Genomic DNA, 12,566 nt, shown 5'->3' with positions numbered 1-12,566 from the left:
CAACATGGATTTGTGGGAGGAAGGTCATGTTTGACCAATCTGATTGAATTTTTTGAAGAGGTGACTAGGAATGTGGATGAGGGTAGCGCAGTGGATGTTGTCTATATGGACTTCAGTAAGGCCTTCGATAAGGTACCACATGGAAGGTTAGTTAGGAAGGTGCAGTCTTTAGGTATAAATTTTGAGATAGTCAAATGGATTGAACATTGGCTGAAAGGGAGAGGCCAGAGCATGGTAGTGGATAATTGTCTGTCAGGTTGGAGGCCGGTGACCAGTGGTGTGCCTCAAGGATCTGTATTGGGCCCATTGTTGTTCATTATATACATTAATGATCTAGATGATGGGGTGGTGAATTGGATTAGTAAATATGCAGACGATACTAAGATAGGTGGAATAGTGGATAATGAAGAAGGTTTTCAAGGATTGCAGAGGGATTTGGGCTGCTTAGAAAAGTGGGCTGAAAAATGGCAGATGGAATTTAATGCTGATAAGTGTGAGGTGCTTCATTTTGGTAAGAAGAATCAGAATAGGACATACGTGGTAAATGGGAGAGCATTGATGAATACAGAAGAGCAGAAAGATTTAGGAGTAACGGTACATCGTTCCCTGAAGGTAGAAACTCACGTGAATAGGGTGGTGAAGAAGGCTTTTAGTATGCTGGCCTTTATCAATCATTGCATGGAATATAGGAGTTGGGAGGTGATGTTGAGATTGTATAAGACGTTGGTGCGGCCTAATTTGGAGTTCTGTGTGCAGTTCTGGTCGCCTAATTATAGGAAGATATAAACAGATTACCCAGATTACCTGGGTTTAAGCATCTAGAGTATAGGGAGAGATTGGACAGATTAGGTCTTTATTCTTTGGAGCGTAGAAGGTTGAGAGGGGATTTGATAGAAGTATTTAAGATTATGAAAGGGATAGACAGAGTGGATGTGGATAGACTATTTCCGTTAAGAGGAGGAAAGATTAAAACAAGAGGACATGAGTTAAGAATTAAGGGGCAGAGCTTTAGAGGTAACATGAGGGGGAACTTCTTTACTCAGAGAGTGGTAGCCGTGTGGAATGAGCTTCCGGGAGAAATAGTGGCGGCAGAGTCAATTGTATTATTTAAGAAAAGGTTGGACAGGTATATGGATGAGAAGAAGATGGAGGGTTATGGGCATTGTGCAGGGAGGTGGGACTAGAGAGGGGTGTTTGGTTCGGTGCGGACTAGAAGGGCCTAATGGCCTGTTTCCGCGCTGTAATTGTTATGTTATTATGTTAATCATTGATTGGTTAGAATGCGGGTACAGCAGGCAGTGAAGAAAGCAAATGCCATGCTAGCTCTTATTGCGAGAGGTTTTGAATATAGAAGCAGGGAAGTCTTACTGTAGCTGTATTGGGCCTTGGACAAGTATCGTGCACAATTTTGGTCTAATCTGAGGAATAACATTCTTGCTATTGAGGGAGTGCAGTGAAGGTTCACCAGATTGATTCCTGGGGTGGCATGATTGATGTATGAAGAAAGACCAGATAGGCTAGGATTATACTCACTGGAATTTAGAAGAATGGGAGGGATCTCACTGAGGCGTGTAAAAATCAGATAGAACTACAGTTTAGAGGCATGAAGAATGTTCCTGATGCCAGAACAAGGGGTCACAGCCTAAAATTAAGGCGAAGTGAGGAGAGACATCTTCACTTAGAAAATTGTGAATTTCCTATCACAGCAAATTGTTCAGGCTAGTTCATTAGATACATTCAAAGGGATTCGGAACTAGCCCTTATGGCAAAAAGCATCGAGGGGCATGATCAGACGACATTATATTGAATATTTGAAGGGCTGAATGGCTTGCACTGATACTCTATGATTCTATAATTGCTTGGGAGTACTGTGTGCAATTCTTTTTTACCTAGGATAAAAGTGTTACATACTGGAGGACATGCATTTAAGATGAAAGCATGTGCAGGGAAAGTTTTTTCCAACATTGAGAATGGTAGGTGGCTGGAATAGATTGCATTGAGGAGTGGGGGAACCAGTCACAATTGTAGCAAATGTGCAGAGAAATGGATCTGTGCAGGTAGAAGAGAATTAGTTTAATCTCAAATTGTTTATGTCCCATGCACTGAAATTCAGAAAGAAGCTTCGTTTTTTGTGTTCTCCAGGCAATCCAAATCATACAGCAGGTCATGCAAGTAAATAAATGGACAAATCAATAAATATAGGGAGTCGTGTAACAATAGTTCAATCATGCAAGCATGGAGAAAGTACAAAAACATTGTGCAGGAAATAGAGAAAAAAGCATAGTTATAAAAGGCAGTGCAAGGACATGGCCTTTTGTCAGTGTGAGATCCATTCAAGGGTCTGACAAGATTTGTAAAGAAACTGTAGGCACGGTTAGCGCAATGCTTTTACAGCGCCAGGGTTCAAATCCTGCGTTCTCTGTAAGGAGTTTGTACTTGCTCCCCGTGTCTCCATGGGTTTTCCCCGAGGGCTTTCGTTTCCTCCCGCCGTTTGAAATGTGCCAGGGGTTGTAGGCTAATTGAGTGTAATTGGGTGGCTCGGACTCATGGGCTGAAGTGGCCCGTTACTGTGCTGTATGTTTAAATTTAAAATTAAAAAATTTACATGTTCTTAAATCAGGAGGTTTGTGTTTTCAAGTACATGTAACTTCCATACAATGGAAAGAGGGAGAAAAAGATTTCGACTGGGATGGAATGACTCCTTTAAAATTTTAGCAGCTCTCCCAAGAGAGGTAACATGCTTGGGGCAGTCATCGTGGGTCAAAGGATTCTATAACTTCAAATAACTTGAGAGATGGAATCATGAAAATAAGAAATAAAACAACAAGAACAGTAATATCACAATTTATCCATCTTGTTCAGATGACTTGCAGATACATGTTTAGCAGGTGGAATGTAAATGTAATTGGACTTGTTCTGCATTTCAGCTGCACAGAATGCTGCATCAATCAGATATTTTCCCACAAAATTTTATATAATCAGCCAATGGACAAGTATCTGATCCTCTGCTAGACAAATAAGATGACCTGGGCTCTAAAAAAAGAACATTTTAGTATCTGTTTGTAGAGCCTAGCTGTGTCTACAATTAAGTCTTGAATATTTATTGTATGAAGTTTGGAAGAACTGTAAATTGCTTACTAACTACCTGACACATTGGATAGATTAAGTTTCGTTTTTGAACCACAATGAACTGAGCTTCATGGAGACATAATACGCATGGCAATGAAACAACACCTGATACATTTTCTCTCATTTCATGGTCTGCACAGTAGCAGCAGTGACGGATACAAGGAACAGGAGAAAGGATGTCAGCTACTCTAATAGATTGAGGCCTCTCTACACTTCAAAGTATTTACCTGCTCTGTTCCATGTCCTTAGACAATTTCAGTTAACAAACTTCGACCGTGATCTTGACATTTTCAATTACTTTTCGTTCACATATTTGTTATACTAGAAGTTACTTCTTGCTTCTGTGTGCGTTTTTAATAGTATTTTACTTTAATGTTCAAAGAATTCCCTGAAATAAACTACAGCTCTGTTTTTTGCTGTTATCACAATTGATATTGTGCTTTTATCTTTTTTGGGGGCTGTTATTGAAAAGGGGAATTTGGCAGTTTCATTTCCATGTTGCAACATGAATGACTCAGAGATCTAATGGGTTCCTCTGTCATTTTATATACATTGTTTTAAGTTAATAAGACATGTTACCTTATATCCTAGGATTAGTCCATTTTGATCAGATTCTGGAACTGGTCCCCACATGACCAAGATCTGTGTAGGACTCACAGCCTCCGCTGTAACATTTCCTGGTGCAGCTGATGGAACTGAAATCAAAGAGCAAAGGAAGAAATGTAATTGGAAATCAATTACTGAAATACAGGGCCTTCCACAATGTTTGAGACAAGGATTTTTTTCATAATTTATAATCCAACTTTTCACATGTGATTAAAGTGCACATTCCAGATTTTATTAAAGGATATTTGTGTACATTTTGGTTTAACTATGTAGAGATTACAGAAACTTTTTACACTTAATCCCCTCATTTCAAGGCACCATAATATTTGGGACATAGAATGCTATGTATATTAAAGTAGTCATGTTTAGTACTATTGCACAATCTGTGTATGCAATGACTGCTTGAGGTCTGTAATTTATAGACATCACCAGGTGTTCAGTATCTTCCCTGGTGATGTTCTGCCAGGCCTCCACTGCAGCCACCGTCAGCTCTTGCATGTTTCAGGGGCTTGTCCCCTTAAGTTTTCTTTTCAGCATGGAAGCCATGCTCAATTTGATTTAGATTGGGCGACTGACTTGGCCATTCAAGAATTTTCCAGTTTTTAGCTTTGAAAAACTCCTTTGTTGCTTTAGCAGTGTGTTTGGAGGCATTTGTTCAAACTTAAGAAATTAAGATATTTCTATACACAACAGAATTAAATTTGCTACTGCCGTCAGCTGTTCCATCATCAACGAAGGTAAGTGTGCCAGTAACTGTGGCATCCATACATGCCCAGGTGGTGTGCTTTGGATCTTAGGTAGTTCCTTCACGCCTGCACACTTTGCTCTTGCCATTACTCTGATACAAGTTAATCTTGGTCTTGTCTGCTCACAAGACCTTTTTCCAGAATTCTGCAGGCTCTTTTAAGCACTTCTTGGCAAACTGTAATCTGGCCATCTGTGGCTAACAAGGGGTTTGCATCCTGCAGTGCAACCTCTGTATTTCTGTTCATGAAATATTCTGTGGACTGTAGTCATTGACACATCCACACCTGCCTCATGAAAAGTGTTTCTGATTTGTCAAGCTGCTGTTTGGGGATTTTTCTTCATTATGATGAGAATTTTTCTGTCATCAGAATGGAGATCTACCTTGACTCAATAGTCACTTTGCAATTACTGAGCTCACCAGTACACTCTTTCTTCTTAATGATGTTCCAAACAGTTGATTTTGGTCATCCTAAGGTGTAATAAGGGAAAAATGTGTCTTTGTCCCAAACATTATGGAGGGCACTGAATGTATTCTGTAACTATCACAGCTGGATGGTATGCGGATGTGCTCAAAATAATGATACAGTAAAACCCCTGGTATCGGCACCTATGGAGATTGGTAAATGCTGGATAAGTGAGGTCTGATCTAATGCTGTGTGGATTGGCAAAGTAACAGCGAAGTGTGTATTTTTTACCTATTTATTATTGGTGATTGCTCGAGGCTGTCGTTTGCTTGAATTCTGGATAATGGGGTTTTTATTGAGTCAAACAAGGAGGTGGATAATGTGATGGAAATGGGAAAAATGAAAAGTGAAGTGGAAAAACCTACCAACCAAAACCTAATCTTACCAAAGCACTCTTTATCTTGCAGATATCACCCAAATAGCTGCTTAAATAGGTGTCTGAAGATAATGCACAGCTGATGTAAAGACTAACCCAATGTTGTTAATGGATTATATTAAAGGACTGTATGGGATTTTGATGTAGCATGGGCAGATTAAGATGTGTTTTATTGTTGTGTGATTCTGGGCATTCAATCTTACCCTCAAGCCCAATTAGGTAATGTTTGGAAAATAGTTCAAATTCAAGTTTATTATTATCACACATTTGTGAAGTACAACTGGATGAAATGGTGCTCTTTGGTCCTTGGTTTAAAACCATGTAAACACATACATAGACACAGTATTTACAAGCAATTTATATGCAGTACATATGTAAAAATAAATAAATATTTTTAAGTAATAATAGATTCTCGGAGGGATTGTATGAACAGTTCATCAATCATTCAGTCATCTCACTGCCCGTGGGAAGAAGCTGTGTCTCAGTCTGGTGGTTCTGCATTGATACTTCTGTATTTGTTTCCTGACAGGAGAAGCTGGAAGGTGCTATGTAACGATTTTTCAAGCCTTCTTTAGGCAACAATCCTGGTAGATCAGGCTGATGGGAGACCCCAGTGGTCCTCCCTGCTATTCTTATGGTCCTGTGGACTTGTGGCGCGCTTAGGTAGCAGCAAGCAAATACAAAACTCAAAAGACTGTACAATAGGCTTTATTCAGATAAAAGTCTGAACACCAGTTCATGCTTCGGTGGCTCCCGTGACACTAGCTCAGGAGGGGCTGGCTCAGGTCTATATTTGGGTCAGCTGATTGACAGTCGGCCAGGTGGAATCAGCTGTTAGGTGGTATTCCTGCAGGTACAGAGATCGCCCCCTGCAGTAGGCTGGTGGTCATATCACCACAGGACTGACCCCTGATCTGATGCTCTACAGCAGTAGTACTCAATCTTCTTTTTTCCCCACTCACATACCACCTTAAGTAATCCCTACGCTATAGGTGCTCTGTGATTGGTAAGGGATTACTTAAAGTGGTATGTGAGTGGGGAAAAAAAGGTTGACAACCATTTTTATTGAAATATTTTGATTGAGAAAAATTGTTATTGGCCCATTTCCTTTGGAGTTTTGAAACCGTGCACATAACGAGTCAATTACATACGATTAAAACAGTAGTTTTCAAATGTTTTCTTTCCACCCTCATGTCACCTTAAGTAATCACAGAGCACCTATTGCATAGGGATTACTTAAGGTGGCATGTAAGTAGAAAGAAAACATTTGAAAATCACTGCTATACACCATGTGATGCAGCCGGCCAAGACGTTCTCGATAGAGCTCCTGTAGAAAGTTGACAGGATGGTAGCCAGTAGCTTTGCCTGCCTCAGTCTTCTTAGGAAGTGCAGTCGCTGCTGTTATTTATATCTAGTGGAGGATGGTCATCCTTGGTCCTCCTGAAATCCACAATCATTTCCTTTATCTTATCCACAATGAGTCTCAGGTTGTTATTCTCACACCAAAACACAAGATTTTCTGCCTCTCCTCTGTAGCACGACTCACTGTTGTGGCCACCTCCTGCTGTGTCATCTGCAAACTTGATGAACGTTGTTGAAGCTGGATCTGGTGATGCAGCCAGGGGCCAGTAGTGTAAACAGGAGTGGGCTGTGTGCCACATCCTGAGGTGCGCCAGTGCTCAGCGTGACGATGCTCGACGTTCAGCTACCGACCCGAAAGAGACCAAATTTCCACCAGTCAAATATTTGGATTGAGGAAAGTGAGTGGATTCCACGTTAAAAAAAAAGAATTTCTGTACAAAGGGGCAATATTTTCTTTTGGAGATAATAGCATGGCTTTCATTTTGATTGAATGTTAAGTCAAAAGGCTGAAGAGAATAAAATTAAGCATGGAGGAGATTATTTCAAGTTCAAGTAGCCTTTATTTGTCACTTTAAAACCAAACTGCAAATGCAGTGCACAGTGAAAAAATAATGTTCCTACAAACCATGGTCCTATATAAAATGACACAAGACTACTCAAAAACATCGTACACTCCTGACTCCTTGGTAAATTATTTTTAAAAAAATGCTGAATAAGTACTGTTTTAATCTTAACAATATCTTTAAAATATATTCAAATCTCTCAACTTTATTTCAACAATGCGTCCTAGAAAGGAAACAAAAACTACTGCAACTTCTTCTGGAGCCCAACGGGAAGACAAGAAGAAAAAAGAAATGAGGCCTACCTCGACGGTAAAGCATGGAGCTGGAGTCTGCGCTGCCTCCCGATCTTGAGAATCCTTGGAGGCGACTTCTTCCGGCGTCTCTCACCCGTTACAACAGGGAGAGGGCGTTGGAGAGGGGACCCGTGGTTGAAACGAGCATGGGGGGGAAGTCGCGACTGCGCAGTCCAGCCATACCCAAACCATTACTGGGAGAAACGTAGATATTTACCGAAAAGTCGCGGAAATCACCTCAGCATCTGAGGGAGAAGAATTGGGCTCCAGAGGAGGATAATTGACAGAAGATGAAGAAGAAAAAGACTTACAAGAAGAGGAGGTAATATTAAAATGAACCCATAGAGGTGATATCCACAATGATAATTCATCAATTTAAAGGAATGAAAGGGGAAATGAAAGAAGGAATGAAAACTTTACAAACAGAAATGAAAGAAGAAACTAATAAAGTGTTGGATACTATGAATAAAATTAAAAAGTTGGAGAAAATGGATGAGAAAATTACTAGAGTACAGGATGATTTGTAACAGGTTGAAGACAAAGTGTCTCTGGAAAATACTGTTACTCGTTTAATAACAGTTAATCAAAAGATTTTTAGATAAAGTGGATGTTTTGGAGAATTTTAGCAGAAGAAAAATGTTAAAATTGTAGGTCTTTCAGAGGGAAAGAGAGGTCCGGATGCAATTTGGTTTTTTTTCAAGATTGGATTCCTAAAGTTATGGGAGAGTAGAATTTTGAAAATATAATTAAAATTGAGAGAGCTCATTGAGCTCTGAGACTAAAACCTCTCCCTAATCAAAAGCCACGCTCTAAATTAATAAAATTTCTGCGTTACCAAGATAGGTAAAAAAAATCTTGCGATCAAATGAGTGAGGAAATATCAAGGCGCATTGTTGTGGGAAGGGGATAGAATCTGCTTCTATCCTGAGTGAAGATTTGTTGTGGGAAGGGGATAGAATCTGCTTCTATCCTGAGTGAAGATTTGTTGTGGGAAGGGGATAGAATCTGGTTGTATCCTGACTTGAGTTGAAGAAAAGAAAAATAATTCAATTCGGCAAAGAAAGTCCTTTTTGATAAAGGATACAAATTTGTCCTTCGTTACCCTGCGACTTCGAAGATCTTTGTTGTGGATGAACAGAGCAGATTCTTTGTTAACTCTCTGGAAGAGGAAGAATTTTCCCAGCGTCTTCCTGAAGTTCACCCCCCCCCCCCCAATGGAAGGCACTGTGCTTTTGATGCAAAGGCTTCCTTTTTCTTACTCTAATTTTAAAAGTAAGATGGAAGAAATTGAAGAAATAATCTTATTCCTTTTATTTGTTTCTTTTGATCTCTCGCAAATTATTTTAAATTGTGGTTAACTAATTAATTAATTAGTTGATTAAATTTTAATTAATAAAGAGATTAAATCTTGTATCCTGAATTTACGAAAGGAGTGGGAGAATAGGGAGTGCTGAACACTACGGGGTTATGTGTGTATTTGTGACCTCAGTCACGACCCGTAAAATGGAGTATTTTTAGACAACACTTACTCGGAGGCTTTTTTTTGTATTACCATAAGTATAATTATGTAATTACATTTCTTTTATATTTTAATTTCTGTTTCATTCTTTACTTGGATTGCTGGACACATGAAGTATTATTTGCAGGAATAAGAGGAGATTTACTTGGGGGGGGTGGGGGGAGGCAATGGCAGGAGATTGACCTCATTTTAATTAGATGAGTAAGGTGATGAAGTTTGTTAATGTTAATGAGCTAAATGTATCGATTAAAAGAAAGAGGGTATTAACACATATTAAGAAATTGTTTGTTGATGTAGCTTTTTTTCAAGAAAGACATATAACTAACCGTACATGGAACACAATGGAGAGGGCCTACCACAGACCTCCACCCCCTAAAATGACAGAATGAGAAGAAGATGAAATGAACTGACCCAGTGTGTAACAGTAGATGACACAATTTTCTTGTTTATTTTCATTGTGTGACGACATGGTTTAATGTATTGTATATGTTGAACGTTTAGTGGGTGGGGAGGGGGGTGGGAAGGAGGGAGGGAAGGGAGGGGGGAGAAAAGGGGAGAAAATGACACTGTGTATATTCAAGAGGGAAATGTTTGTGTGTATTTTGGTCAATATGGTTCATAGTGTAAAAAATAAAAAATTAAAACAAAAGAAAGACATATAACTGAAAAAGCACATCTGAAATTAAAAAGAGACTGGGTGGGATGTCATCTTCATGTAATTCTATTGTTAGAGGTGAGGCAATTCTGATTAAAAAAAGAACCTGATGATTAAAGTTGCCAAATATTTTCGGAAATGAGGACTTTTTTGAATTTGTATGCTCCGAATGTTGATGAAGAGAAATTTATTCAAGACACATTTCTTAATTTAGCAGAAGCACATGAAAATATTTTAATAGGAAGGGATTTTAATTTTTGTTTGGATCCATTGTTAGATCTACTTGAGCAACGACAAGAACAAAAGCAGCTGAAGCTACCCTGGTTTTGATGAAAGATTTTAATTTAATAGACAAATGGAGAAGGATTCATCCTAGAGAAAAAAATCATTCACTTTATTCAAGTAGATTTGGTTCTTACTCTACCATGATTTCTTTTTGATTTCGGCTTAATTATAGGGTAGAATCCTTGAAGCAGATTATAAATCAAGGATTTTATCTGATCACTCACTTTTGTTATTAATGCCTGATAAGGAGAAGTTGATCTATAGATGGAGCTTAAATTCTTTTGTTGAAAAGGAATGATTTTTGTGAGTTTATTCGATATTTGGATATTTTGTGATAAAAATTGGAATTCGGTAAATGATAAATTTATTTATCATGGACTAATCTATGAGATACCTTAAGAGGTCAGATTATAAGTTTGACTTCTAAAATTAAAAAGGAATATGTGAGAGAGGTTGATCAATTTGAAAAAGAAATTACAGTTTTGGAAAAGGATCTTCAAAATTGAAGACAAACATAAGCAGTTGATTAATAAAAAAACTTCAATAAAATGCCTTACAAATTTACAGAACTGAGAAAGCAATTATAAGAATGAAACAAAGATATCATGAGTTAAGTGAAATGTCACATAAAGCGTTAGTGCTTGGCAATTAAAGGCGGAACAGGCTTCTAAAACAATTAATGCAATTAAAAAAGGTATTAATGGAGTTACTTATGGACCTCAAGAAATAAATGAATATTTAAGAATTTTTATTTGAAATTGGAGTCTTTGAGGGATGAAGATAAAAGTTAATAATTATTTATCACAATAATTAACATGGAAATATGAACTGGGAGATCTACAGCTTCCTAATTTTAGAAATTATTATCAAGCAGTGCAAATGAGATTTTTGTTTCTTTTTTTTGAAAATGAAAAAACTGGCATGGAGAGAGGAGAGCAGAAGAATTTTTATATATATATAAGTAGCAACCGAAATTGATGGTTGCTGATAAGGAGACACCATTTTTGAAACAATTGCTGAATATTTGGAATAAAATAAATGATGAGATTGCTGTAATACGGTCAATATTGTCTAAAATGCCATTGATTCAAATTCCCTTATAGCTTTTTAAAGGGATCATCAGGTTTTGAATATTTGGCCTCGTAAGGGGATTGTAAATGAAGATTGTTTTGAAAAGGGATCAATTAATATAATTTGAGCAATTGAGGAATAAATATGCTATACCATATAATACTCTCGTTTTTTTGTTATTTTCAATTAAGAGCATATATAATGGATAAGCTTGGACCAACTATGTTTTTACCTGGTTGTACTGAAATTGAACTTCTTATTAGGAGAGGAATTGTTAAAAAAAATTACACCTAAGATATGTTCATTTTTACAAGGCAGGAACTCCCAAACAAGGTCTTCACAGACCTAGACAGAGATGGGAATATTATAATTGATCATCAAACATGGAAAGATTCATGAAGGGAATGTATGACTCATTCTATTAATGTTAGATATAGATTAGTCCATGATAATTTTCTACATCAGTTATATCTTACATCATAGAAATTGAATTGATTGAATTTTTTTTAGATGTGGTGTAGATGTAGGATCTTTTTGTTACTTGGTGTTGTCCCAATGTACAGCCTTTTTGGACAGATTTATGAATTCTTTTGGAACAAGTTACAGGAATTGATTTTCTGCAAAGTCCTAATTTATTTTTATTTGGGAAAATTGAAGGTATAAGACCTCAATTAAAATGATCAGTTTATCAATTGGAATATGTTAAATTAGTTTCAGCAGAAGTGAGGAAATGTATTGCAGTAACTTGGAAGTCCAATACTTCTTTGGGTACATTAAGGTGGCAAGCAGAGGTTTAAAGCTGTATTCCTTTGGAAAGGTTATGTATACTTTGAGAAATAAGTTTGCTACATTCATAAAAATAATGGGATTAAATTTGTAATGGTATCCTAACCTGCGAGATTCTCCCCTGAGTAATTATGAAAAGTTCTGCCAGGCGACGCTTCTCTGTGCACTCCAAAAACTCTTTCTGTTTCTTTCTTTTTTCTTTTCCTTTTATACTTAGTTTTATATTATCAATATTATATTTTTGAGGGGGGGGGCAGGTGTTGTGGGATGGGGTGAAACCAACATGTATATAACTTCATTTTGAAATCTGTAGTATTATATAAATGTTATTACTACATGTATGGAAAAAAATTTAAATATTCAACAAAAACTACACTAGACTACAACCTAAATAATGCTACATAAGATGAATAAAACAGTGCAAACAATAAAAAACTAGACAATAGGCATGGTAGAGACAAGTTACAATATAATAGACTCTGGGATGTTAAAAGTCTGATAGCTTGAGTGAAGAAACCGTCACACAGTTCACAATCCATAGCAGCCCAAAAGCATCGACCCCCTCACCACAGGGCCTCGCAATCTAAGACGGTGTAACCTTCAAGACCCCAAAACAAGTCACATGATACAGCTGCTCCGGACACCATGATACACCCTCTGCAGAACACACCACGATGTTCCCACCCTAGCCACTGAAACAAGCGACGCAG

The 12,566-nt window shown here is 37.7% G+C and overlaps 1 protein-coding gene across 3 annotated transcripts in view; it reads right to left on the bottom strand.

Moving 5' to 3' along the window:
- The window catches only part of sdk1a (sidekick cell adhesion molecule 1a), a 681,074-nt gene that overhangs the window by 124,437 nt on the left and 544,071 nt on the right, over positions 1–12,566 (bottom strand). For all 3 annotated transcript variants that reach the window (XM_069906184.1, XM_069906185.1, XM_069906186.1), the window contains one exon: positions 3,709–3,824. In XM_069906184.1, the coding sequence (XP_069762285.1) occupies positions 3,709–3,824 (116 nt within the window). The remainder of the gene's footprint in view (positions 1–3,708; positions 3,825–12,566) is intronic.

Source organism: Narcine bancroftii, chromosome 12 (genome assembly GCF_036971445.1).
Source record: "Narcine bancroftii isolate sNarBan1 chromosome 12, sNarBan1.hap1, whole genome shotgun sequence".
Taxonomy (NCBI): Eukaryota; Metazoa; Chordata; class Chondrichthyes; order Torpediniformes; family Narcinidae; genus Narcine; species Narcine bancroftii.
The sequence above is the reverse complement of the archived record's forward strand: the minus strand, read 5'-3'. Positions and strand labels throughout refer to the sequence as shown.